This window comes from Lipomyces arxii, assembly GCF_038497795.1.
Source record: "Lipomyces arxii strain Phaff 12-163 unplaced genomic scaffold V1512scaffold_2, whole genome shotgun sequence".
Classification (NCBI taxonomy): Eukaryota; Fungi; Ascomycota; class Lipomycetes; order Lipomycetales; family Lipomycetaceae; genus Lipomyces; species Lipomyces arxii.
Window position 1 is genome coordinate 480,970 of NW_027117701.1, and position 25,763 is coordinate 506,732.

At 42.1% G+C, this 25,763-nt stretch overlaps 9 protein-coding genes across 9 annotated transcripts; 5 read left to right on the forward strand and 4 right to left on the reverse strand.

Annotated features, from left to right (window-relative positions):
* Nucleotides 1-210: 210 nt before the first annotated feature.
* V1512DRAFT_245629 (Nup93/Nic96-domain-containing protein) lies at nucleotides 211-3,040 on the reverse strand (the record flags this gene model as incomplete). Its single annotated transcript, XM_066914385.1, has 3 exons — nucleotides 211-1,758; nucleotides 1,810-1,954; nucleotides 2,001-3,040. 3 exons carry the CDS (start codon nucleotides 3,038-3,040, stop codon nucleotides 211-213), a joined length of 2,733 nt encoding a protein of 910 aa, XP_066773536.1.
* Nucleotides 3,041-4,141: 1,101 nt separating this feature from the next.
* On the forward strand, nucleotides 4,142-6,395 carry V1512DRAFT_274020 (P-loop containing nucleoside triphosphate hydrolase protein). Its single transcript, XM_066917755.1, has 5 exons — nucleotides 4,142-4,383; nucleotides 4,734-4,755; nucleotides 4,809-4,841; nucleotides 4,894-5,091; nucleotides 5,144-6,395. Exons 1-5 carry the CDS (start codon nucleotides 4,232-4,234, stop codon nucleotides 6,290-6,292), a joined length of 1,554 nt encoding a protein of 517 aa, XP_066773537.1. The 5' UTR covers nucleotides 4,142-4,231; the 3' UTR covers nucleotides 6,293-6,395.
* Nucleotides 6,396-6,734: 339 nt separating this feature from the next.
* V1512DRAFT_257955 (P-loop containing nucleoside triphosphate hydrolase protein) lies at nucleotides 6,735-8,931 on the forward strand. The gene is made up of 6 exons (XM_066915340.1): nucleotides 6,735-7,377; nucleotides 7,438-7,668; nucleotides 7,716-7,804; nucleotides 7,855-8,037; nucleotides 8,085-8,469; nucleotides 8,520-8,931. The coding sequence occupies exons 1-6, from the start codon at nucleotides 6,864-6,866 to the stop codon at nucleotides 8,744-8,746; spliced, it is 1,629 nt and encodes a 542-aa protein (XP_066773538.1). The 5' UTR covers nucleotides 6,735-6,863; the 3' UTR covers nucleotides 8,747-8,931.
* A 1,155-nt stretch (nucleotides 8,932-10,086) lies between these two features.
* On the forward strand, nucleotides 10,087-13,087 carry V1512DRAFT_257959 (uncharacterized protein). Its single transcript, XM_066915341.1, has 2 exons — nucleotides 10,087-10,365; nucleotides 10,420-13,087. Exons 1-2 carry the CDS (start codon nucleotides 10,361-10,363, stop codon nucleotides 12,734-12,736), a joined length of 2,322 nt encoding a protein of 773 aa, XP_066773539.1. The 5' UTR covers nucleotides 10,087-10,360; the 3' UTR covers nucleotides 12,737-13,087.
* Nucleotides 12,779-13,492, reverse strand: V1512DRAFT_202310 (uncharacterized protein; the record flags this gene model as incomplete). The annotated part of the gene is made up of 1 exon (XM_066913257.1): nucleotides 12,779-13,492. The coding sequence occupies one exon, from the start codon at nucleotides 13,490-13,492 to the stop codon at nucleotides 12,779-12,781; it is 714 nt and encodes a 237-aa protein (XP_066773540.1).
* Nucleotides 13,493-13,578: 86 nt separating this feature from the next.
* On the reverse strand, nucleotides 13,579-16,181 carry V1512DRAFT_257963 (glycoside hydrolase superfamily). Its single transcript, XM_066915342.1, has 7 exons — nucleotides 16,040-16,181; nucleotides 15,819-15,992; nucleotides 15,673-15,772; nucleotides 14,476-15,622; nucleotides 14,387-14,433; nucleotides 13,775-14,341; nucleotides 13,579-13,729 (listed from the first exon to the last, which is right to left on the reverse strand). Exons 2-7 carry the CDS (start codon nucleotides 15,981-15,983, stop codon nucleotides 13,689-13,691), a joined length of 2,067 nt encoding a protein of 688 aa, XP_066773541.1. The 5' UTR covers nucleotides 15,984-15,992; nucleotides 16,040-16,181; the 3' UTR covers nucleotides 13,579-13,688.
* An 820-nt stretch (nucleotides 16,182-17,001) lies between these two features.
* On the forward strand, nucleotides 17,002-19,061 carry V1512DRAFT_257968 (major facilitator superfamily domain-containing protein). The gene is made up of 4 exons (XM_066915343.1): nucleotides 17,002-17,542; nucleotides 17,590-17,862; nucleotides 17,919-18,091; nucleotides 18,135-19,061. The coding sequence occupies exons 1-4, from the start codon at nucleotides 17,336-17,338 to the stop codon at nucleotides 18,931-18,933; spliced, it is 1,452 nt and encodes a 483-aa protein (XP_066773542.1). The 5' UTR covers nucleotides 17,002-17,335; the 3' UTR covers nucleotides 18,934-19,061.
* Nucleotides 19,062-19,670: 609 nt separating this feature from the next.
* On the reverse strand, nucleotides 19,671-19,991 carry V1512DRAFT_251296 (uncharacterized protein; the record flags this gene model as incomplete). The annotated part of the gene is made up of 1 exon (XM_066914674.1): nucleotides 19,671-19,991. One exon carries the CDS (start codon nucleotides 19,989-19,991, stop codon nucleotides 19,671-19,673), a length of 321 nt encoding a protein of 106 aa, XP_066773543.1.
* Nucleotides 19,992-24,377: 4,386 nt separating this feature from the next.
* Nucleotides 24,378-25,762, forward strand: V1512DRAFT_257979 (uncharacterized protein). The gene is made up of 2 exons (XM_066915344.1): nucleotides 24,378-24,842; nucleotides 24,887-25,762. Exons 1-2 carry the CDS (start codon nucleotides 24,402-24,404, stop codon nucleotides 25,637-25,639), a joined length of 1,194 nt encoding a protein of 397 aa, XP_066773544.1. The 5' UTR covers nucleotides 24,378-24,401; the 3' UTR covers nucleotides 25,640-25,762.
* The last annotated feature ends 1 nt before the right edge of the window (nucleotide 25,763 follows it).

Below are 25,763 nucleotides of genomic sequence, written 5' to 3' on the forward strand. Positions count from 1 at the left end.
CTATCTCCCCCCGATCAGCAACATAGGTTGTGTTCAGCCCCATATTAATAAGAGCACAGATGTAACAGAAAAGTAAATAAAAAAGTTGAACTTACTCTCGTGGCATTCTATATTGAATCATTCCGGCGTAAATCATACAATTCTTCGCCCTAGTCCTAAGTTCGCTAATTTTCTGTTCAATAGTGAGTTTTGCTTTTCATGAATTCTCAATTATCTAGAACGCACCTGATGTCGAGTCGCGTCACCATATGCACTGGCATCCATCTCCCTAGTTATTGACACACATGATTCCATAGTCATGACTAAAAGCAGTGGCACGTTTTGTGCGACACTGCCATCTAGTCCACCAAACTGCTGCGCTCGTCGGCGTATACTGACAGTGTTGGCGTTTAGTTCCAATGGCAGCACGTTGACTTTAGCAATAAATTCCAAACAAGTTTCCCATTGAGATGCTTCAAATGCACTTCGAGCGTCGACGATCCGTAACAAAATCATACAGGCGTCACGATTTTGTGAACTGACAGTGCGTAAGATTTCACCATTACTTTCATAAATGCTCATGACATTTCGAGCGAGTTGCACCGGATCCTCGGACGCTGCCAAAGACATACTGACGCCTGCGCCAATGCTGTCTGAACTTAAGTCAACTGTGGAGAGCGATGCACCCAAAGACTTATTCATCAGCGCTACCACAATATCATACTGTTCAGACAAATGATATAGAAGCACTGCATCTGGAATCCGACCATCTTGTTCAGCTTGGATTGCTGCCTGTTGTGTAATCGTCTGCAGATATTCTTGCTCATTGGTGATATTTATTAGCTCCATCTTCTTTTCAATCGTACCGGGTTCTCTTGTGCCGTCAGAACGCACGTCACCCAGCAGAACTGGAATATCATGCGTTTCTAGCACGAGCTCTCGCAGTGCCTCGTGACACATGTTCAGATATTGCTGGCCTTTGCCAGCCGCTCTCAAATCGCCACACAGACAGATCAGACATAAATAATCAACAGTAACTATTGGATCTGTTCGGCGAAAATCGCGTGTGTAGTAGCCAACCAGCTTTGCAAAATCAATTTCGGGCAGTCCATGCTCGTCCAGCACTAACAACTCAACATCTGAAGAGGCAGTGTCTGCAACAACCCGTAGTAAGCCATAGTACGCCAGACCAATAGCATAGTGTACAGCATCGACCGGCTGAATCTTGTAGAGGTAGTGGATAGCTCTCTCGTACTGTCCGCTGAGCAGGAGCACCTGGAAATAAACAAGAGGATTAGTCCCCTTTGCATTGAAATGGCGAGCGCCGAGCTGCGAAAAGTAAACTTGCAAATCAGGCAAGGTAAACCTTTCATTCACCATCAATCCAAGCGAAGCATTACCACTTGATGGTGAATCATCAACAAGCATCAGCTGTACCCACACCCAGTCTTCAGTAACCGTCAAAATTTCAGGAAAGTTTCTTCGGCTCAGATCACACCGACCCATAATCTTATAAAGCGCAAATTTATACGGGTCGTCTGTTTGAGCATTGTAGGCACGAATGTGGTGATTAAACTCAGACTGAAGACGTTCTGCCAGATCATGTGGTAAACGACAGTCCTCACCGGATTTGACATATGCCTTTAAGTAAGCAGGAAAAGAGCGCTCAATTTTTTGAAAAAACCCTTCGTTTTCGATTGTATATTCAAGAGCCTCATCGAGATGACCCGACCGAAACAACAAGAATAACAACGCCCAAATGGGTGAGTTGTTAACAATCTAATTTGTCAGTTTCAATAGCACTTTTGTACTTCGTAAAGTCCAACCGACCTGTAGATTCGGTTTCATCCATTGCCCGTTTTTGTTGAATCTTAGCTTCAAAAAAGCCAATATTTTGTTCACCACGGAAGGAACACCGCCCAGTTTGGCTTCTTGTGGATACTTTGCAATCTCAGCTTCGACCATAGTAAAAAACCTGGTATGAGTTAGGAATATCAATCAAAATTCTGGTATGCACATACTGAAATTGGAGGTAGCGTAAAGAACCACGAGCAATTTTCTTCCTCATTGCTAAATTGTCTGCAGATCCATTGGAACTTTCACTATACGCTTGCGCAAACTGTCGTTCGTTGATATCTGGAGAAACAACCTGATGCAAAATTTTCCAAGAATCATATAACTGCTGAGTTCGTGTATCCACTCCCAAACTTTTTGCAACTTCAGAAAACTGTTCAATAAGATCTATAGGGTGATGAGCGAGCCTGAAATCATTTAGACGACTAACGACTGTAGCATAGCGTTGCTTTCGAGTCTGAAGAAGTAAACTAGATTGTTGCTGATTCATAGATGGATCAGCAGCGGCGTCAGAGAACTCTATGGATCCAGAAACTGGCCCCAAAACGCTGCGGCCCAACGACGCCTTTTTCCAACCAGCTGAGGCACCCGATGCAGATGATATCCCAGCTTGTCCTTCGCCATTCGATGTAACTGACTCGGTTCCAATAGCATTCTCAGGAACAGCGATACCCAGATCTTGTCTCAGTTTGTTTGCAGTTCCACGTGGAACAAGTCCGTAATGTTCACAGACCAGAAGCTTTTCGTAGTTCCAGTCTAATTTGATGTTTGCGCTCACAAAGGCGTCAAATTTGTTAATTGTCTGCTTGACTGAGTTCTCAATGGACCCGACAATGTTTTGCTCTCGTTTGTATCGTAGATAAAGAGCAATATCGGTCTCAGGATCAGACGCAGATACAGCGACAGGCTCCAAAAAGGTTCTTAAAGTAACTGTCTCAAGATCTTGAGCAATATTTTCAGCATTTATACCACTCGCCGCTAGTAAGTAATGAGCTTTTGTATCGCCATCAGCACTAGGAGGAGCTTTTTCACGTAAGATCCGGGCTTGAGATGAAATTTCATTAATACCAAGCTGAATTGATCCAAGACCAGTCACATTGCACGGTAAACTTTTTGTGCTCTCGAGAAGCTGATCAATTAGAGACGCGGCAGGTGGTAGCAACATTGGTTGAGCAGGTGTTGTCGGATTTGTTGCGGTTGTTGCCATTGATTCAACAATAAATAGTCCCTAACTATGCCTTAATACTCAAAATACTACCTCAAAGATACAAGATTGGCCAAATAATATACAGTAAATGAAGTGATGTGAGCTTAATCAACGCGAACTGTCCAAAAAGTACAAACTTTTACGCGCCGAAGTAAACACAACATAGAGGGGTTTGTACCATTACATTTTGTCATTTGAAGCTGCTAATGAAAGTGAAGACGGCTGAATAAAGTTATGCAGAAGAAGAATTTCCAAAATAATCTTGATCAATGGCTACTTTTGCTTAAGCTAAAGGTTAACAATGCGGCGACTGACGATAACATGTATGAAAGGAGGTCTACAAAAGAGCATCTTCGCAATTGGGTATTTTAGAGTGAAAAAGCTGAAGTCATTTGTCACGTAGGAAAAAGTCACAGTTCCGGCAGCACGTAGATTGTCAGGATAGACATCGTACACCAGAACAAAGTCAATATTAAAAAGAGCAGACCAATGTGCCGTTGATTACAGCATTCAACCTCCACATCGCGAAAAACAATGTAAAGACCGCACAGATCAGCGGAACACTAACTAACGTGCGTACTGTATAGACCGGACAGACCAAGCATAGTGATCCAGCAAGTGTCATTCATTGTAAGGCATATACACACATAATTCGATCATGTATATACAATATAATATCTTAACGATCAACTTTCGTCGCAGATTTGAAGGAATCAAAATTTCGCTTTTTCAATCTTACATCTTCAGTGTACTTTTTGACATTTGCTACAGCCAAACGAAGTGAAGGATGTTTCCATAATCCTGAAATTAATTTGCGTGGAGAGGTCGTTGGTATTGACCATGAAGAGGCAAACTACATAACATAAATATTAATGCCATAAATGGCAAAGCATATGTGCACAAATTGTAAATAAGCCGTGATTGGTTGAAATATAGCCGGAACTGCTCAAAAATGCATATACGTCTAACCATGCTACAGATTCCGCATAAATCAGTTGGTCTCGGACACATATGGAGTGGGATAGTAAGGGTTAGGGCTATTAAACAGACCCCTGCCACGAATTTAGCTCGCAGCCTTTGACTGGCTCGGACTCGCCGCGACCAATTTCGACTCTTCCGCTTTCTTTCTTCTTTTCGTCCATCCTTTTCTTCTTCTTTACCGACTTCTTCTCTTCTGTTTTTCGGCCCACAATGCCTGCTCCTCGTCTTCTCCCTCGTCTCTCGCGCGCGGCATTCCGTGTCGCCCGGGCAAATAACCGCTTTTTCAATGCTCCTGTCTCGACCCCGAGAGTTTCTTTCCGTGGCCTTGCTACCGAGGCTACTGTCCTCGTTGGCTCCATCCGGTATGTTCTTACTCATTATTTATTTCATTTTCGTGGTCCTTCATTCAATCAACTTCAATTTAAAATCATGTTTGAAAACTGGGAATTATTTGGTCGAAAGAAAATGAATTGAGCGTCAAATCAAGGTTCTCGTAATGAATGTTTTTGTTCAAAACAAGTCAATCTTGGTTACAATTTACTACCACAATGGGAACGGCCAGACAATGCTTCAGATTTGTGACTTTTGTTTCAGTCAATCAATTGTATCTGATTACACTGAAATGTGACAAAATTTTGATGTTTTTGTTTGGAGGATTGCGGGACTGGAAATAATTTTTTTTAGCCAGTAATAGTGCTAACCACATTCATAGATCTGTTATCGGTGCCGTCGTTGTACGTGACTAATGAGATATGGGGTTTGAAACGCAATTATTAATATTTTTCAGGACGTCCAGTTCGAACAGGACCAGCTCCCGGCTGTATGTTTTTTTTTTTGCATTGTCATATCCATAGGATGCTAACAGATTTCAGATTTTGAATGCTCTCGAGGTTCAGGATCACTCTGGTGATCGTTTGATTCTTGAGGTTGCCCAGCATTTGGGTGAGAACACCGTCCGTACCATTGCTATGGATGGTACTGAAGGTCTTGTCCGTGGCCAGAAGGTCCAGGACACTGGTGCTCCAATTACCATTCCCGTTGGCCGTGGGACTCTCGGAAGAATTATAAACGTATGCTGATTGACTTTATGAATGCCGATAATTGGTTTCTGACTATGAATAGGTCATTGGCGACCCCATTGATGAGCGTGGACCTATTAAGGCCACCAAGTACCTTCCCATTCACGCCGATCCCCCAGAGTTCGTTGATCAGTCAACTGCTGCTGAGGTTCTCGAGACTGGCATTAAGGTTGTCGACTTACTTGCTCCTTATGCTCGTGGTGGAAAGATTGGTCTTTTCGGCGGTGCTGGTGTCGGCAAGACCGTCTTCATTCAGGAGCTTATTAACAACATTGCCAAGGCTCACGGTGGTTTCTCCGTTTTCACTGGTGTCGGTGAGCGAACCCGTGAGGGTAACGATTTGTACCGTGAGATGATTGAGACCGGCGTCATCAACCTCGATGGTGAATCCAAGGTGTCTCTCGTTTTCGGACAGATGAATGAGCCCCCGGGTGCTCGTGCTCGTGTCGCTTTGACCGGTCTTACCGTCGCTGAGTACTTCCGTGACGAAGAGGGACAGGATGTGCTGCTTTTCATTGACAACATTTTCCGTTTCACTCAGGCCGGTTCCGAAGTATCCGCTCTTTTGGGTCGTATCCCATCTGCTGTCGGTTACCAGCCAACTTTGGCCACCGATATGGGTCTGTTGCAAGAACGTATTACCACCACCAAGAAGGGCTCTGTCACATCCGTCCAGGCCGTCTATGTCCCTGCTGACGATTTGACTGATCCTGCCCCTGCTACAACCTTTGCCCATTTGGACGCCACAACTGTGTTGTCCCGAGGTATTTCTGAGCTCGGTATCTACCCTGCTGTCGATCCTTTGGACTCCAAGTCTCGTCTTCTTGACGCCTCTGTCGTCGGTGAGGAGCACTACTATGTTGCTACTCAGGTTCAGCAGACTCTTCAGGCCTACAAGTCGCTACAAGATATCATTGCCATTTTGGGTATGGATGAATTGTCTGAGGCTGATAAGCTCATTGTTGAGCGTGCCCGTAAAATCCAGCGTTTCTTGTCGCAGCCTTTCACTGTTGCCCACGTTTTCACTGGTATCGAGGGTGCTCTCGTCCCATTAAAGGACACTGTCAAGTCTTTCAAGGAGATCTTGGAGGGCAAGCATGATCACCTTCCTGAGGCTGCTTTCTACATGGTTGGAGGTATTGAGGATGTTATTGCCAAGGGTGAGAAGCTCGCTGCCGAGTCTAGTGCTTAGACAGATTATCCCATTTGACGTAGTCCGAACACCATTTGGCTACGATAAAATTTGACATTTGATGTACGTTCTTCATAATAAAAAAATTGTTAGAATACTATAATCGTTATTTGTGTAATAATCAGATGTAAGTCAGGTCCATTTTGTGGTGGGACTCCAAATATTTCGCTGGCCCCAGTCCGATATAGATATAGGGGGCGTCTCACTTTTTAAATCAAAATGCTACATACACTACGGGAGAACATTGTTATAAAGCAATAATATTATCTTTTACTAGTTGCAAAGCTTGCATTACACAGCTGAATGACAATTGATTACTTGCCAGCAGAGCCCAATTTAGTGACTGGTAACACGTATGTATTCCTACGTATTTTTCTTCGCACATAGACAAAAGTCACGTGAGCAGCTTAAATTCGGCCTGAGTAATGTCACGTGCGTCCCCGCGATGCTGTAAATCGCGTCGCGTTCCAGAACGGAGCATCACAAACATCCAAGACCACTCACTGTTGTACGGTGTTACGATCAAACATAACGGCACTGACTGCATCAACTGCTTCTGCTTTTAGTTATAATGATTTGGAAAGGAGTTTGTGCATCGGGCATGTGCTTGAACTATAGAATGACAGTATCAGCAAAAACAACTTCGTTGAAATGGGTAAAACGAAGTATCTCGTCTCGCGATTCAAGAGGTGGAGGGTTTTCAAGTTCATATCAGACTGGAGCTCGTCCGTCTGGACCTTTATTTCAAAAGCCGTCATCGTCTCCTCTATTCTCGTACGGAAATAGTAGTACGCCTCGGATAGAACATTTCACTCCTTCAGCAATCAAAGGATATTTAGATCAATATGTTATTGGCCAGAATTATGCAAAACGGGTTATTTCGGTTGCTGTGTTTAACCACTATTTACGAGCGCAGAATCTGGACGAGAAGAATAGAAGGATGAGGCAAGAATTCGATAGTCGTCTACGGAGTGAAGCCATTATTGGAGGACATCCAGTGGAAACTGATTATTTTGGTCAGACCCAGACTCAGAATGATATGATGGCGAATCAGTCGTCGTACACTCAATCAAGGGAATTTTTCGGTATGTTGTGTAGTGAACATATGGCATTGTCAATGGTCTTGCATTAATACGCAATTGTAGTTGAAAGTGAGGAAGATGATACTCCTGTACTTGAGAAGACAAACGTTTTATTATTAGGACCGACTGGTAGTGGCAAGACACTACTTATGCAGACTGTGGCCAGGATTATGGGTGTTCCATTTGCCATGGTGGATTGTACCTCGCTGACGCAAGCTGGTTATGTCGGTGATGATGTCGATGTATGCATTCAGAGACTACTTGCCAGTGTTGACTATGATGTTCAGAGAGCTGGTAAGTGTTACCAGTTCGTTGCAAATGCAAATGCTTATTGAGTGTAGAATTTGGTATTGTTGTTTTAGATGAATGCGACAAACTTGCAAAGCCTGCACGATTTGGCGTGGCATCGACAAAAGATGTTTCTGGCGAAGTATGCTGTTGAGTTACTCCATTGTCGATGATGAACTACTGACGGTTAAGGGCGTTCAACAAGCACTTCTTCAGATGATTGAAGGCGCTAATGTTACGGTCAAACGCAATACTGGAGGGCCTGCGCAAGCTAAAGAAACGTACTCAGTGAACACAGAAAATATCTTATTTGTGTTATCGGGCGCATTTGTTGGACTGGATTCTATAATCGAAGAGAGACTGTCGACTGATAATGTGAGTATAAAAGTGAATGACTCTTATTCAAACTTACCACAGTCTAGGCCATGGGATTCAGAAAATCAGTAAAAACTGAAACAGGAGATATACATAATTTTTTTGTGCCTTCAAACTCACATGTTTTGAACTTTGTGGAGACTCAAGACCTGACAAAATTTGGAATGATACCAGAACTTATTGGCCGAATTCCACATATTTCTCCTCTAATGCCTCTTTCTGAAGCCGACATGCTTCGCATTATAACAGAGCCACGAAACTCAATTATGAGGCAATACGAGCATTCGTTCAGAATGTTTGGTGTAGAGCTCAAATTCACAGCAAAGGCCTTGAGGGCGCTCGCGAGACTGGCTATTGCACAGCAGACAGGTGCAAGAGGATTGAAGGGTATGATGGCACGGTTGCTATTGAATGTAAATTATGAACTTCCAGGTATGCCGGAGATGGAACTTGACATTTGAGTGTTGCTAACAAGTTGACAGACTCGGGAGTCAAGTTTGTACTAGTCAATGCGGCTGTTGTGAACTCGTTCATGAATACGGATCCAAACACACGAGCGATGCCATTATACTTCTCAAGAGGTGAACAGTTTAAGTTCATGAATGAGCTTGCAAGCGAAAACCAATGTGGCGCTACTGATGCTGGCGAGGATGGTCTAGCTGGACAGGATATAGAGGATAAGCGCGCGACGGAAAGGATGGGCTTTTAGGGTCGTTAACGCACAATATGTTTTGCAGCAATCAAGCTGGGTTTCGTTTTGTTTTGTTTTGGACTTTTTTTGATACTTTCAGAGTTGGAACATATGGGTAGGTGGGGTCGACGGTGTCCAATGTAATGCTGGTTTTTTTTTTTCAAGGAATACAATACTATAAATGTACTGAAGGATGCTTCATTAAAACAGTAGATCAAGTCAATAATGGCGAGCTGACTAAAAATAAACGAAAGGACACTGCCCGCCTTATCTCATCATAAAATTCAACAAAAAGATCTTTGAGCAGCGAATAATGCACACATTGTCTCTCGATGTATCGCGGACAGATAAGACGGTCATACATGCCAATTACAGTATTTAATTCATCGGAGAAAATAATGTTACGTGCCACGCCATACATTGCCATAAATATGAAAAGCCGAAATCACGACACTGACCAGAGTATACGAATTTTATGAATAAAACTTAATAATACATACGACATCGCCAGTATTGCAAATCATGAGCGCGTCTTTTGAAATGGTGTTCCATAAGTGTTATGCAATAAAAGCTTCACCTTATTGGGCACTTTGAAGCGCCGGGCTCATCGGAGTAGGGTTATTAAGTATGCATGCATTCGTGTTTGGCATGTTGAAGTCCAATTTTTATTTAATTAAACAACTTTCCAATACAAAACTGGTAATGCAATCTAGGTGTAGTCAATATTTAAGGTACGTGCCGTTAAATACTGTACTCCCTTAAGCATAGCAAGAAAAGTGAGTAGAAGTAGAAGTGTAATGAACATTCAAGGTACGTTATTGACGGTCTTTCACGTGTCATAAATAGGGTGAGTAAAAACCTGTCTCAGCCTGATTTATAAGTTTAATACTCTGTGGGTTTAAAAGCAGATCTAATAGGTAACTTTTCACATAAAGTATATTGGCAATATAATCTATAAATTGTGTTATATTCAGGGGCGGTAACTGAGAATCACTGACACGGCTAAAGTCATATTCAGCCCCTCGGTCTTTAAACCTTAAAGTTTTATTATGGAGATTGACCTACATACAAATGCCGCGTTGACTGCGGCGTTTGTCTATCATTTAGTCTTTTTTGCTCGGTTTGGAATTTGGGACCCTCAGAGAAGACTTCTGAACTGGGAACCAGTCGGTGACTGTCTGTCAATATGATATTGAATGAGTGGTATTTTAGTTATGAACTGTGAGTGTGGCGATGTTCACACCATAAAAAATGTAGTAAAATTCATTGATACCTTTGTGGTTATTCAACATTAAAGTTAGTGGTTTTCACCACCGGATTTGCCGAAACTATCGTGAAGATACGTAATTGACTTCACAGTCAGATAAAAGTATTCTCAAGTATCCCTCACCAACCTAGTTTTTGCATAGTCAGTTAATATCTTTAATCCTATCAATTCGTTTTATATTTAACTCGGTGCATCGGTGTGAAGGCATCTCAGCGTTAGAGTTAAGTTCGTGCCTTTCCCTTATTGTTTGAAGTCGGTAACATCGTTTACTGTGCTCTTTCACTGCTCTCTTTGATAACGAATTCAATTCCACTTCGTTTGTATTTAAGTAGCATCACTTGTACGTATGATATTGGTATTTAGTTATGACGTTAGTATTATGATTTATTTCGTTTTCTGTGAATTAACCTGACCAAATATCAAGGACTAAATACACCCCTACGTCATCTGATCATGGTCGGAGTGAACAATCCGAGCACAAGGCGCGCACTGTGTCACGCCGGGCTTGCTTGTCCTGTCGGGAAAGAAAAATTAAATGCGAAGGAGTCCAAAACTGTCGCAATTGCACTACACTCGGCGTTGATTGTGTTTTTGTGCCTTCACATCGTGGCGGAAAGCGAAGACGTCGTAACTTAACAGGCGATCATAGCCCAGAACCTATGTACAGTCACAGTCCTAGTCTAAAGGGGGACTCGGTCGGCGTCCACAAAGACAACCGGCAAGTGTTCCCTGCTAATCCTTATGAACATAACAGCTTTAAACAGTCGAATGTCGAAATGGATACATTGCCATCTCAAATCTCTCCAGTACCGCAAATCAATGCTGCTCAGAACAGCACTCCAAATCGCTTCCCACCACCCCCACCACCCCATCTTGTACAGAGGCATACAGACCCTGTGAAATACGTTGAGTCACAAGCTAGAAGCGATTTTTCTGCTCCTATCATGGTTGCTTCCGCGATCCCATCTACATTACACTCTATTCAGTGCACACTTGCATCGTTACAGCAACAAATTAATGACATTCGTCAGACTCAGACTTACGTGTCCCAAAGATTGAAGTCAGAGCCTGATCATGATTCCATTAATGACTCACCTAAGCCATTTTTTGCGCCGTCCAGTACATTGCTACCGGCACCTTCAACCAAACCAGTCTCACCGCCGCCTGCAAAGCTTTCTCTTGCGACATTCGGGATCAATGATGCCGATCTGCAGTCGTACGATTTGCCTTCTGTGCCTCTCATAGTGTTTCTTATAGATGTTTACTATGACTGTTTTCATCCCGAATTTGCATTTATGCTTCCAAAAGCAAAATTTTTGCAATCTGTTAATTTTGAAACTGATGCTGCCATGCTTCAGGCCATGTTTGCAATTTCTTGTCGTTTAACTGCAGCAGAAACCATCACAGCAGGCGCAGGCGCAATTCATCCTTATCTTGTTGATCCAATGTATTGGGTATCAAGGTGTGAGAAGTGGCTAAGTAGAGTCACACATCCTATAGCAAAGCTGAAAACTTCTCTGTTGCTGGCTTTTTTTGCTGTATATGACGGGCAACAGGGACGCGCTAGGGATTTGATGGCCTATGCTAGATCTATTATAGACCTGCACCGGCTTGATCTGATTGACTGTGATAATCGAGCATGCACTGCTGGTCAGATACCGCTTAGGCAAAGTTACGAGCTTTTGCTCCCCACCGAGCTTGATCGTGAGTCTTTTCGCCGTACATTTTACAATCTCTGGGAACTTCAAGTCACAGCGGCCGCTATGTGGAGCTCTCCACAGGACGTACCACCATTCATCAGCACCGTACGGATGCCGTCGTGCGAAGCTACATACGCAGACTCACTTAACGACTATGATGGAAACTATTTTGTTTACGACGACTTTTATGAAGCAGTTTTTGAGAGCGATGCGACTACAGTTGAAGAAGACTTGATGCCGCTTGGCTTTGTCAGGAAACGCTGGAGATTCAACAGTGCTTGCTTCCGAATAGCTTCGATCAAGATTCTTGCTGATACAGTTACGCAAGTGCATGACATGCCTGCAGACTTTGTTGACGATACCGATCGCCGAGTCCGGACTCTTCTGCGTAAGGTAGGCGGATATAGAGCTGGCCCAATGCGTATTCATATGTCTCTCTTTGCAACGCACCAAATTTTGTACACTGTCATACTATTGCTTCACCGAATTCGCGCTCGGGAGAAACTTGTTTTTGTAGTTCAGCCCACTCCTTACGACGCAATGACTAACTACATGGAGAATTCAATATCCCGTGTGAAATCGGTGCCTGCATCAAAAAAGACTGTGAGTAGCTTTAAAGCATTGGTTCATGCATCTTATGCTGCTATCGACATGGTTCGAACATTTGTGGAATGCCGAGGAGGACGTGAAGACTCGGCATGTCTAAAAATGGGACCATTCATAGGATTTAGTCTTTCGCTCTGTGTTCCAATTATTGCTAGCAAAGTAGTTCTTCAAGGCGTCCAATTGCCCTCGATCAAGCTCATTCTTGGCGACTTCGCAAACTCAGAACCAAGCGAGCGGACTAGTTCGACTGCTACACAATCTTTACGAGATGTACTGGACTGGACCGATGATGGTATTTTGGAGCCTGAGTTAGGAAAGCCAGATCTTGAGATGTCGATCCGGATGATGAAAATGCTCGGCCAAATTTGGCGCGGTTTACGGCATGAATACGAGGAAAGTGTGGCTCTTATGGGAAGAATGACGAAGGTTATGTAAATCTTAGGTACAGAGAAGCATGTGACTCCATAATCTCTACTGTCATCTATTATGGAAATTACAACTTTTGTCGTCAAGCTCTTTTGCTAGTACCCACTGCCACTCTTCTGTGGTGTCCGCAGTTCGATCTAACGCAGCCAAGAATTGAACATAAGCCTCAATCATGAGTTCTGCGCAGACTGCCTTATTCATTTCTCCAGTTCCAGTCCCCAGACCTGATACAACAAGGTTTTGGATTTGCTCTTTTGGACCTGCATTGACGTTATGATTGTAAACTTCGTTTAGTATCGACCACATGCAATCGTAAATGATGTCGTATCGCCACAGACGAGAGGGCACCCGCATTGTTGGAGAATGAGCAATATATCTACATGAAAATCTGTTATAACACTTGTTCGAATTCATATGTGGGAGCATATCAATAAGGTAACAGCTTCCAACAGGTTGTAGCCCTCGCCATCGTTTGTGGTGTTGATCCTGAACGTACTTCAAGGTCTTTTTTTCGTCGCCGTGTTTTCCAGTGAAAAAACGAGTTATCAGCAAATCCAGTCCTCCTTCCATTCGTGCAAACGCATTACCCGGAGAAACAATGCAATCGAATTTCTGTGTAAACTCCGCTGAGGTGATTGACTGTGTTACAACGCTGGGGTAGAGTCGGTTATTATACTTGCTTCTCCTTAACTTACTATCAAGTAATTTTTCCCATTCATGAGTTAGAACAGGATCTATGTCAAGAAAAATGACTTTGAAGTTCATATTCATCTCATTTCATCACCAGCTCCATTGCCTTGAGTGAATGACTTTAGTGCTAGGGTCAGGGTATACACTACGATTAAGATCTGTCTAGTAGCCAGCAGTGTGTTTACTTCAAATTCAATTTACAGTTAAACAGCAATGAATATTAATGCATCTTAGACATCCTGTGAATTTTGCACTTGTAAATGTACCAATCTTAGTCTGTTTTTGCCAAAATTAACGCCACACGGCTTGGAACTGTATATGTTAAATAAGCATACCAACCCGATTGCATTAACTTACTATAAACTTGCAAGAAATTATCCCGCCCATTCCAAGGGAAGGGAGTCGAGAAAAAGATGCTTTTTGCATGATCGATTCTACTATGACCTCCGAAGACTGCCTCGTCGCTATCCAAAACAATTTCGTACTTCCCTGCGACTTGAATGCCAACCCGATAGTCAGCGTAAGAATTTGTAGGATGGAAATTGAAAATAAAAAGCAATCCAGCTCTTTCAAATACAACAATCTTGTCTCCTTCATGTTTGAGTGATACATATGCCGGCTCTGAGTGAAGCCAGCCGTAACGATCTTCTGTATGCTGCATTGCCGAGTCGAATTCGTTTAAAAACTCGTAGCGTAACAGCGGATCATCCAAAACATTCCACTGTCGGCGAGCATACCAAAAAGAGTTGCCATTGCCTTCGCGGGGAAAATCCAGCCACTCTGGGTGGCCAAACTCGTTACCCTCAAAATTAAGATAACCTTCACCACCAAGAGTGTGTGTAAGCAAACGAATTAACTTATGCAGTGCCAATCCACGGTCGATAACCGGTGTGAGTTCTGAAAGCTTTGACATATTCGTGTACACTTTCTGTGTCAGAAATGAACAGGTACTGCAGTGTTAATACTTACTCTCTTTGTCCATCAGCCAAAAAGCCAAAGTTTTATCTCCAACCAGCCTATATCATTAGCCCAAACGCACCAGATTATAGCTTTCTTACGCTTGATCATGGCTCTCAGTATAAGCCACCGTCTTCTCTTTGTAACGTCTGTTGGTAAGTTCATACACAATCTTGCCCAAGTCCCAATCATCGTCTTTGACTTCTTTAAGCAGCTTAATCCACATGTCCGGAATAGCCATTGCCAAACGATAATCAAATCCGATACCTCCCATTGCAACTGGAATACAGAGTCCAGGCATACCAGAAACATCTTCAGCAATCGTAATGATGCTAGGGTCAAGCTGGTGGAGCATCTCGTTTGCAAGAATCAGATAGTTGATTGCTTCGGGATCAACATGATCACCAAAATATTCATGATACCCTCCAGCAAAACCAGTCCCAATACCGTGATGGACATATAGCATTGAAGTCACGCCGTCAAAACGGAACCCGTCAAAATGGTAAATATCAATATAAAAGCGCAAATTTGAAAGTAAAAACCGAAGTACTTCGTATTTCCCATAGTCAAATAAACGCGAGTCCCACAATTCGTGGTAACCTTTCAAGCCACCGTGGAAGTATTGATAATCGGTACCATCGAACATGTTCAAGCCATCCAAAATATTCTTGCATGCGTGGGAATGTACCACATCTAGCAAGACAGTCATACCAAGCCTATGGGCTTCATCAATAAGTGCCATAAGTTCTTCTGGAGTGCCGTATCGAGAAGAAGATGCAAAGAAAGAAGTCACTTGATATCCAAACGACGCGTAATACGCATGCTCCATTATAGCCATGAGCTGGATAACGTTGTAACCAAGCTTATGGATTCTTGGTAGTGTGTCACGTGTAAATTCAGTGTACGAGCCTACACGCTGTTCAGACGTGGAGATGCCTACATGAGCCTCATAAATTTTAGCAGATTTTGGATATCGTTCAGATCTCGTGAAATGGTCATATTTCCACTGATACTTTTCCGGCGGATTCCAAAAAACAGCGTCGTAGACCGGTGAGATGGAAAGATCTTGAGTTACTCTAGTAATCCACGCCGGAATGCGGTCGACGTGCGCCCCTGACGGTAATGTCATTGCAATCTTGATTTTCGTGTCATGCGGAATCGCTGGTACACCGTCATTAGAAGGGATAGTAACTGACCAAACGCCAAAGTCATCTCTTGACATTTTATATTGAAACCGATCCCAGCCATCTGCATTTCTTAGTCAATGTCTATTAATTACTTGTGTAAATGCAACGTACTAAAGTCTCCAAACAATGAAGCTTCTACAGCATTCGGTGCCCATTCACGATAAAGTATGTCACCGTTCTGCTGGACATGTAAACCATACTTCTCGTATCCCTTTCTTCTGTCAGTCTGCGTGCTAGATATCTGTACAATACTATACTTTAGAGAATTCTGTTATACCACCTTCATCTTTTTGAAAGCGCGAAAGCCAATCAGAAGCAGTTTGGTGTCTTTCTATTATATCTTGCTTGAAAGGCTTTAACCAGGGATCAAGCTTAAGGATTCCAGCACCTTCGGGGATTTCGTCATCGTATGCCTGCGGCATCAGGTTAATCTGCCTGTCAATTGATTATTTCTCCATCTCAAATCATATACTCGTACCAGTCGATAAGCAAAAAATGAGACTTTGTACAGTTGCTAACTAAGATAGATAGCAAGTTTAGCTCACTGACAGTAACAAAATGAAACCTCCGCTCTTTCGAAATCGGAAGATGCCAAAATAAAGTTTGCGCGTGATGTCATGTAGACACGCAAATTAGCTGTGTCTTCATCAGACTGAAAGCTGCACGTGCCTAACGAGTTCCAAAAGCGGACAAACTCCTGAACTTTATTATGGAGCAACTTTAACTATGAGACGACTAAATTTACTTTCGCTTAGATTTGATTATTGATGATTAGTTAATTAGCATACCAAATAGTCAGAAATGTTTAATCAGAGATGTCGAGACGTATTAATTAGTTTTTTTGGGGCAACACCAAAATCAGTTCATTAAATTTATGGTATAATTTAGAAGAGCAGTAGACGACTTCAGCTACTCACGATCTGCTTTGGTGATAGTTGTATAATTTTGCTGCTATATCGAACTAGAGGCCGGCATACTAAAATAGAGGCGGGATACATTGAACAGTAAAGAGTGCTCGCCAGAAATTAACAGAAGTACAATATTTATTGTTGTGGAGCGCTTGACAACGAACTTACGAAATAGGCCCTTTTCGCCAGACGATGATGACCTGTTGAGTTAAAACACTTGCTCATTAGTCTAAGATGTTAAGTAAATCTAGTAACAGCACAATGTTTATTTATGATTACGGTAAGCTAGCTGCTATACACGTGTCCTAAAAGATTAGTGATGCGCTAGAGCCCGATCCTTAAGCCTCTCGTAACATGTAAAAATAATACTTTAAATATTAAGTAATACAAATGAACAGTATTTTGTATGCAGTGCTATCTAAGTTTTATTGTTTTTAATGTGCGGGATGAACTAATGTGGGATAGTGGCACTTGAAGCAGCCCCATTGTTCCCCGCAATTTTTAGAGTAGTTCGACCTGACGTGGGGTCAGGCCGCACTTAAAATTCTATCCCAATTAAATGACCACTTCTATTTCCCCGCATTCACCAACAAGCACTTACTTACTTGGCAACACGTGCCAATATTCTAAATTGTTCAGGTACTTCGAACGACGAGGCGCAATAAAATAACAGGTGTTAAGTCACACTCAACATTTTATGCATATCCCGCGGCAGCTTATTGTATCCCACTCCTTGCACTCTTGGCAATTAATGTAATGGTAGGTCAAGCTTTCCAGTGTTCAAATCAATTATATATACTATGCCATGTACAAGCTTCAGTTCTTTTTAATTTCCCATTAACGATCACTCAACTACTCAGAGAATTATGTCAGTCGAAGATACAACCGCTCCTTCCTTGCATCAAGAAAAAAAAGATGTAGAGGAGCTCGAATACGACGATCAAGGTCGCGCTATACGCCAAGATTACTCTGGCGTTGCCGAGAAGACCGATCCTAAAGAGATTGCTTTGGTGAAGAAACTGGATTGGTTCATTATTCCCACCTTATGGGTACTTTACTTCTGCAACTTTATGGTTAGTATCTATGTGATGACACACCAAGTGTGAACTAACAGTTTAAGGATCGCAATGCTATTACAAATGGAAAATTGAACACTATTGTGGAAGATCTGAAATTAAAAGGCACTCAGTACAACACTGGTGTATCAGTGCTTTTTGCTGGCTACCTCTTCGGTCAAATTCCTTCAAATATGATTCTTACGCGTGTGAGGCCTTCTATTTACATGTCTGGGTTTTGTACTATATGGTCGATTATTTCAGGATTGATGGCTGTGGTTCATGACTACAAAGGACTTGTTCTGACTCGATTCTTCTTGGGTGTTGTTGAAGCTCCGGTAAGGAATAAGCCTTTTCATTTTGTTTTCGCAAATTAGTTACTGATTGAATATAGTTTTATCCTGGCGCTTTATACATTCTCTCCATTTTTTACACCAAAAAGGAAATTGGACTGCGAATTGCTTTATTCTACACCGGAAACATTGCGGCGAACGCTTTCAGCGGTTTAATCGCGGCAGCTGTGTTCGCAACTTTAGATGGCGTGCACGGCATTGCCGGTTGGAGATGGTAGGTTTGTTCATGGTTAAACCAGTGCTTTACTGACATGTAGGCTTTTTGTCATCACCGGTGTTGTTTCGTTTGGTTGTGGTGTCGTCAGTTTCTTCACGCTTCCGAACACACCTAAGACCACTTGGTGGTTAAGTGAAGAAGAGGGAAATCTTGCACATGAGCGTATCGTACGTGACACAACTGAGCACGAGGGAACTACAAGTACCTGGAATGGTTTATTGCAAGCAGCAAAGGACTACCGCACTTGGCTGTTCTGCTTCAACATGAACATGCATGTCTCTGGTGACAGCTTCAAAAATTTTTTCCCAAGCGTTGTGCAGACATTAGGCTACAGTACTACGGTGACTTTGGCTTTAACCTGTCCGCCTAATGTTATTTCTTGCTTTAGCAGCGCATTGATCAGTTGGTCTTCAGGAAGACGAAATGAGCGCACTTGGCACATCACTATTGCAACTCTTTTCGTCATTGTTGGCTTTGTAATTTGCGCAGCTACTACCAACGTAGCTGCCAGATATGTTGGCATGGTTATTTTTGTTGCGTTTAGTTCAGGGGTGAACGATGTGATGTTGGGATGGGCTGCGTCTACGCTTGGTCAGACTCCTGAGAAAAAAGCTGTGTCAATGGCCATGGTCAATATGCTCAGTAATCTTGCCTCAGTATACACACCGTATTTGTGGCCTTCAAGTGGCTCACCCAGATATGTCGCAGGAATGTCTTCATCGGCGGCGTTCTCGGTCATGGTCATTGCAACTGCTTGGGTCATCAAATGGTGCTTGAAGCGTGATAATGTGAGGATTAAGCAGTCAGCACCAGAAACGGTTGTGCTTTATGCGTACTAGGGGAAATGTTTGATTTTATTTTGCAAAATGGAGAAATATTGTACCAGAAATCTGTAGACGATATTACTACTCTATGATCGTAACATTTGGTAGCAGTTGTTTTCGGAGTGACAAGCCTAAATTAATGCGCTTTTCGGTCAAAACCAATATTCACCTTTCTATAACTACGAAGGATTACGTCGTAGCAGAATATTTACAACCCAGACTAATGAATTTTTATGCTTAATACTACGCCCAAACAATGCGTCTCTATTATAAATGGTTTTGCAGCCCACGAACACCTAAAATTGTAAGTTGAACAGACTCAAGTTGTGCTTTTTATTTCTTCTCCGCAGAATCGTTTCCAACACAAACAAGTGCTTGCAGTCCTTCGAAAACTGCTGCAATCTCTTCCAAACTAAGTCCTTTAGGTTCCGGAAATCAAGAGTAGATAATCACAACTTCGACAGCCAGTCAGCAATTATACACAATGAAAGACTTGTAGTGCAATCTTTATAAACCAGTAAGATTTACAAACTGATTAAACGCGGTCGCAGCTTTGTTAAAAGTAAATTGAAACGAAATACCCTTAGAACGATTGATAAACGGGAAAATCTCCACAACATAACCAGTTTTCACTGAATAAGCGCTCTTTGGGATACGCCATCTCTGCAATAAGCTGCGATGCACCAGTAACCGCCGAAACTACACTAGTACCTAAAATAATACAAGCAACGATTAGCATCGTAACTAGACGGTTAGTAACCATCATAGAAAACAAAAGCGTAGAGCTTACTGTTAACGGAGTATGTCTGTATAATTTCCCCAATAACAACAATTATACTACCAAATACCACAGCTTTTTTTCTACCAATTTTCGCAAATGGCGCAAAGGACAACATAGCAAGCGAATCAATAGATAACACAGCAGAAAGTAAACCAAGCATTACCCCGTTCAACTGATTAAAATCTGCGTCGTTATTAGTAAGGAACTGCATAGTCAACAGAATGTATGCACATTCTAACCATGGATCACAAAACTGTAGGCCATTCATAATACTATCATAGCCAGTAGTCATCTCAACACCTAAAGAGGGAGGCACGAAGGTGATTTACAAAATAAGCAATTTTCTCTTCTTATACCATGGTGCATGATCTTTGTTTGACAAAAGTGCAATTCAGAAATCTCTGCTACTTCTTCTGCTTTATCAATTGACATTTTCGACTTGTTAAATTGTGGGAATAACTCTGTACCTGCGTCTTTTGCGGAGATGGTGCGCCAAGCTCGAGATATATGATTTTTCGTTTGCCAATACCCCGCCTTGTTGCAGAAGCACTTCACTTCAACCTTGTCACGCGAAATCATGTTCCCAATTTGGCGGGAACGAAATAACACACTGGTAAGTATTTACGGTACAAATAAGTATCAAAATTTTAACACTATTCCACCTTCATTTCTACATGTCGAATTTATAAAAAGAACATAAAAAAGGGCCAAACAAGAAAAGTGGCGAATATCAAGAGCTGGGTCTGTGGTGGGATAAGTCATGAGTTATAAGACGATCGACAAAAGTAACGACAAACTGCCAACCGATAATGGGTTCCAGAACAGATTACTTTAAATACTGTTTTGATTTACCTGATTAACAGTGGCGGGGGCTATAATAATCTATGATAGCAGACCCTGAACGTCGTATGCGTCATTCGCTCTGATGCTATAAAGTGTGACAAGCTATCGAACGCTTAATTGAAACAATGTCTCCGATGACGATAAGACTTTAAAAGTGTTTAGATAACTCACCCGAAAAACTGCACTTTGACATTTTCAATTTTGAAACCCCACATCATATAGCTAAACTACTTGTCAATAGCTTAATTTTTAGTTTACCGGGTCTGCTATGTGAAGTACAAACTGGGTTTCAATTTATGGGCTTTTTTTTTTATAAAAAACTACTATAGAGCTGAGCTGAAAATATCAGAATTCAAATTAAATAGCCCTAGCCGTTGAAAATTTCTAAGATATTTTATGGTCGTCGGACTCATTTGATTGGAGAACCGTAATATTATTAGCCCTAATCCTACTTAATTGTTGTGTACTAAAAGGATGCCGGGCTATGATTTGCACACCAAATTGATTCGGCATTAGTTTGCTACTTAGAAAGGTAATTTTGTTGACTCTACAGAAATGATATTACTTATGTGTACATACAGACTTCTTATAGTCGAGGAAGTTTCCTTCAGAACTTTTGTGAGATTTTTTCGTTGAATTTTCAAATTTCCTTCTAGTATGGAACTACGTAACAAGATAATCAGATGGCATAGCATAACACAACCCTCATAAAACACAATCAATCAAGAAAAATGCCAAACCCACATTATGGTCTGCTTGCACACACAGTTTTAGACCTTAAAGAATCACGTTATTTATATTTCTAATATCTTGTTTTACCTCACTGAAAAAACTCAGTATACAGCTAACAAGACAGTGTATCCCGATTGATAGAAGCTCGTTATAGTCTCGTTGGACAACAGAGAACCCGTGAAATCACGCAAACTTTATGTGATGGCACTAGTAAGATGTCAGTATTGCGCTTCTCCACGTGTTATAGACTAGTTTGTCTCTATGTTATCTTGACACTGCTGCAGTTTGGCACGAGCATCGTTGGTGTATAGTTTTGTCATGTCAGGTCAAACATGTCTTGGTGTAAACAAAACTAAACGCGAGATAAATGAATAGAGCTGTATCATATCGCTATAAGTTAAGCTGAAGCCTGTGCTATATTCTAGGTTTGAGCCATGGTATAAGTTTTAGAAAACGTAGCTGGGGTTTCAATTGACAAGAGCTCTTTTCCTTTTTATGGATGTTTTACTTTGCTTATTTCAGTTTTCTTAGTCTTTGTTGCTCTATTTTGTGTTCGCTCTACACTAATTTACCGTGATAGGATATTCAGTCAACGCTTATCTTTGATGGCCTCATTTTAAGACAGAAGCTGTTGTCTGTTGCGGCTCACGGACGTTACACATGCATATGCAGTGTACGTAGAAATCAAAAACCTTAATATATTGTGAGGTTGCCGCCTTATTCCATTTAGTCTCTGATTACATGGCTTGCGAATCGTAAATAACCTTCGTTGATAACCTGCGAAATAATAAAATAAAGATTAAACTAGAAAAAGGAGAGCAGAAAGTTAATATTATGTAATGTGCGGCTAGAGCGTGTCTTTTGCGACTCTCTTGTCGCCGTGCTTGTGCGCCAACTAACAAATTATTTGAACAGAATCAGCTATCTCAATCAAATAGTCTAAAATTACAGATTACTGCTGATCACGTATAAATCTATACTTAGATTGGTGTTCTATCGTCTCAGATGCCCAAGTAATTGCACCAAACACAGAAGTAGCATTATGACGGCTTATATCCGCACGGCTAAAGGTTACAGCCACTCTGATAATAATGTTTTCACGTATACAAATAACTTAATCTCTCTTGTCAATTGGCTTTGGCAAATTGCTTTGTAGACAATGAATTCAACTCTCGCAACCCAGGCTAGAATTTTAGAAATAATTCAGATTCAGCACCTGCTCCCAAAGCTTAATAATCTGCCCTTGCACCCGAGAATATAAAACTTTCAGGGAAGATATCCAAACTTGACAACTATGAGGAAAAATCCAATATTTGTCGAACAAGGAAGGCGTGCATTCTACATTGTACTTTTTACTGGCATTTGTGTTTTGGGTCTTGCTCTCGATGTCGAACTTGTGGTTGGTCTTAGTCGGTGTCATCACTCTGACCCAAATCCAATATCTACAGATTTGAATGGTTCTGATATCTAGTTGGACATCTGCAACAACATTAATCACTGTCAGCTACTTCAAGAATGTCACCGACCTCGTTTACCACTTAACTAATATCAACGACAGCATCGCCTCCAGCTAATCGACATCAGCAAAAAATTGACTACACAGGTGGTTGTGCCATTATGTAGACCATGCGTATTGAATCATAATATTGAACCAAATCCGCAACTTAACAATCTTGAAATCGGTTTGTGGGCTTGTGGGCCGAACTTCATGTGTTAGTAGTTGGGAATCATATGATGAAAGAGCCATTCTGTCACCAACTAGTGACTTTTCAACAGAAACTAACACAGCAGAAATTGCGCAAACGTTTACCGTCAGATCTGAAAGTACCTGTCGCATGTTCAGTTCGTATACATTCCAGACGGTGAGTGTGAAACTTATGTTGGAAAAGGTTTATGCCGAACCTTTAATAGACTCCAATGTCCCTTATAAGTCGACGTGAATGTGCGTTTTACAACCAACACAGCCATCTTGGTGAGCGATGACGACTCTATATTTTCCACTCAAATGCATGGTTTGTTGCATATAACTGAGTTCATTTCCTTCGGCAATGGCCAAATCACAATACATGTTAAGGTATCCGCTCTTATGTATTAGCTGAAAATGCAATGACTAGCCAAATGCTCGCAGGGTCTATCTACTATTGCAACGCTCTAAGCAAGTGAGATCAGTATGGCGCCAGTGATTCTCGGGTGATCTGTTTCAACTCCTGTGTGTTCTAGTGATTGCAACTGCTTCGTTATCTCCAGTGTAAGTGAATTGCTGACACATCAAGTAATGACTTGAGCTTGTTTTAAAATTTTCCATTCCAGAAAGTCTAGCAGAATTAATGTAACCTTCAGTGCGTGTCTGACATTGCAACCGTAAATTATTTACAATTGACACATTGTCTGTTTGTCAAAAGTACAATCGTTTTAACCAAGCAGAAGCTTCCGTAATTTCGTACCCTGTTTAAGCTTCCTTCTTTAAACACGTGTTCGCACTAATAAGTTGCGTCATTTTCTCATATTAAAGTTTAGTTGCTTCATGAAATTTTGACTGCTTTTTTGCCTTACGTTAGATTATAATTTAAACTTTGACTTCATTAATGTAATGGACTCTATTGAGGATTTTGTGTTTGTGTCTGTTGGCTGATCTTTATGTCTGATGGTAAGTACGTTGATGGTCTGTGCGTAAACTGACAGAGCAAATTCAATTTGATACCGAGGGCCGTTAAAAGTATCCAAAGGAGCTAGAGCACCTGTCGCCTGCTTGGCGACAGACAAATCGAATTAATAAAGCCGGAATGTATTTCGAGCCTCAACTAAGCACGCTCCTAATTCAGATGTCTACTCGGACTTTATCATGGCGGGAAACGGCAGATTTAATAAGACAGCATTTGGTTTTAGCAAGTGAGTCGCAATGAAGGGGATGTCTAATTAATATAAAGACGAGTGAAACTTTGTTGTCCAAAATAGCTCGCCTGTCAATGTGGATCGTATAGTAAGAGGCATATTGACAAACTAGGCATAGCGTGCCTGGACTGTACGAAATCTGTGCAACTTTGTGTCCCGCACAAATTTTCGAATTTATATATTGTGGCTTCCAGTGCATACTAATCTAGCGCTCTCGTACGGGCTCAAAACGACTATGTTGCGAACACCAACGACTAAAGTAACTCTGGTCTTGGTCACAATTGTCGTCGCGGTACTGACGTCTGTACTGTCGTTCTTTCGTGTATACAAGGGGAATATTGTGGTAACAGACAAGTCGTTGCCACCGCTCACACAGCAGCAACTTCTAGGGAAAGCATGTCACAATGAGACCTTTGGGTTTGGCGAAATTGTTTACATTTCCATGCCGTTCAGAACCGACAGACAAGATGCAATGAATTTGCTTGCCGCCTACTCAGATGTCAAGTTGAACTTGATACCTGGCGTGGACGGCAAGACGATGAGTAGAAAGGAAATTCCAGATCATACGCCAAAAGACGTGCGCCAGACAGAATTAGGTTGCTGGCGGGCTCACGTAAATGCGTGGAGATACATGCTCGATTCTCACCACGAGACAATGCTAATCGTAGAAGACGACGTAGGTCACGACAATTGACTGTAATTCAAGACTAACACATTTAGATCGATTGGGACTACAACATCAAAGACATCTTGGAACTGCTCTCAACAGAAATCAGGAAGAACACAGAACTCAGGCTAAAGCCAATGACGAATCGTGAACAGCAGACCGCGCCTTATGGACTCGACTGGGACATGCTTGTACTTGGTCAATGCAACGACGAAGCGAACCCCGCAAGAAGAGATTTGTATCATTCGTACGAGGACCCGAATTCGCCTTCCTTTTCTCAAATCTTTGAGCGGTTCATTCCACACATGAGCTCACTAATCGACCCCACCAAGATCGGTGTCCAGCGCGTCATTTCGCCCAGTTACGGTCCCATATGCACAATGGGTTACGCAATCACCCGCAAAGGTGCAATGCGTCTCATTGCTGAACTGTCGTACATCGGTCTCGACGGCGCGGTCGACGAAGCACTGCAGCACCGCTTCATGGACGGAGGCCTCAGAGGCCTAACGGTGACCCCGCCGCTTTTCAATGGCTGGCGCGTGAACGGCGCAAAAGACACAGACAATCAAAATTGGAGATACTATAACACCGTGCAAGGCCTAGGCAACGCCGGTGCCTTCTCGCGCAACATCAAAAACTCGACACGCACACAGATGATTGCAGACCTGTCGCAAAACGTGTGGGAAGAGTACGACAAGATAAAACCAATTGACCCAAGCTTCAAAGCCCGGAAGCCAATCTACGCGACAACAACCTTTGTTCCACCAGCTGAAGCGACGTCAAAGCAAGGAGGCAAACACCAATAAAGCTGCTGCGTTCCTATAAAAATCATCATCTTGATACTGTAACAATTTATGCGCGTAAATTAAATCAGTGCATAATTATACATAAATCTAGTCGCAAACCAAATTTGACCAACCATCACCCCTC

Bases quoted from the DNA above. Each gene is read 5' to 3' on its own strand.
- V1512DRAFT_257955 (XM_066915340.1), top strand. From the start codon at position 6,864: ATGATTTGGAAAGGAGTTTGTGCATCGGGCATGTGCTTGAACTATAGA. The intron at 7,805-7,854 runs GTATGCTGTTGA...CTGACGGTTAAG, and splicing joins CAAAAGATGTTTCTGGCGAA to GGCGTTCAACAAGCACTTCT. The intron at 8,470-8,519 runs GTATGCCGGAGA...ACAAGTTGACAG, and splicing joins TGTAAATTATGAACTTCCAG to ACTCGGGAGTCAAGTTTGTA.
- V1512DRAFT_257979 (XM_066915344.1), top strand. From the start codon at position 24,402: ATGTTGCGAACACCAACGACTAAAGTAACTCTGGTCTTGGTCACAATT. The intron at 24,843-24,886 runs GTAGGTCACGAC...TAACACATTTAG, and splicing joins TGCTAATCGTAGAAGACGAC to ATCGATTGGGACTACAACAT.
- V1512DRAFT_257968 (XM_066915343.1), top strand. From the start codon at position 17,336: ATGTCAGTCGAAGATACAACCGCTCCTTCCTTGCATCAAGAAAAAAAA. The intron at 17,863-17,918 runs GTAAGGAATAAG...GATTGAATATAG, and splicing joins TGGGTGTTGTTGAAGCTCCG to TTTTATCCTGGCGCTTTATA. The intron at 18,092-18,134 runs GTAGGTTTGTTC...ACTGACATGTAG, and splicing joins GGCATTGCCGGTTGGAGATG to GCTTTTTGTCATCACCGGTG.
- V1512DRAFT_274020 (XM_066917755.1), top strand. From the start codon at position 4,232: ATGCCTGCTCCTCGTCTTCTCCCTCGTCTCTCGCGCGCGGCATTCCGT. The intron at 4,842-4,893 runs GTATGTTTTTTT...AACAGATTTCAG, and splicing joins AACAGGACCAGCTCCCGGCT to ATTTTGAATGCTCTCGAGGT. The intron at 5,092-5,143 runs GTATGCTGATTG...GACTATGAATAG, and splicing joins CTCTCGGAAGAATTATAAAC to GTCATTGGCGACCCCATTGA.
- V1512DRAFT_257963 (XM_066915342.1), bottom strand. From the start codon at position 15,983: ATGCCGCAGGCATACGATGACGAAATCCCCGAAGGTGCTGGAATCCTT. The intron at 14,342-14,386 runs GTAAGTATTAAC...TGACACAGAAAG, and splicing joins TTGGCTGATGGACAAAGAGA to TGTACACGAATATGTCAAAG. The intron at 13,730-13,774 runs GTAAGTTAATGC...TAACATATACAG, and splicing joins TAATTTCTTGCAAGTTTATA to TTCCAAGCCGTGTGGCGTTA.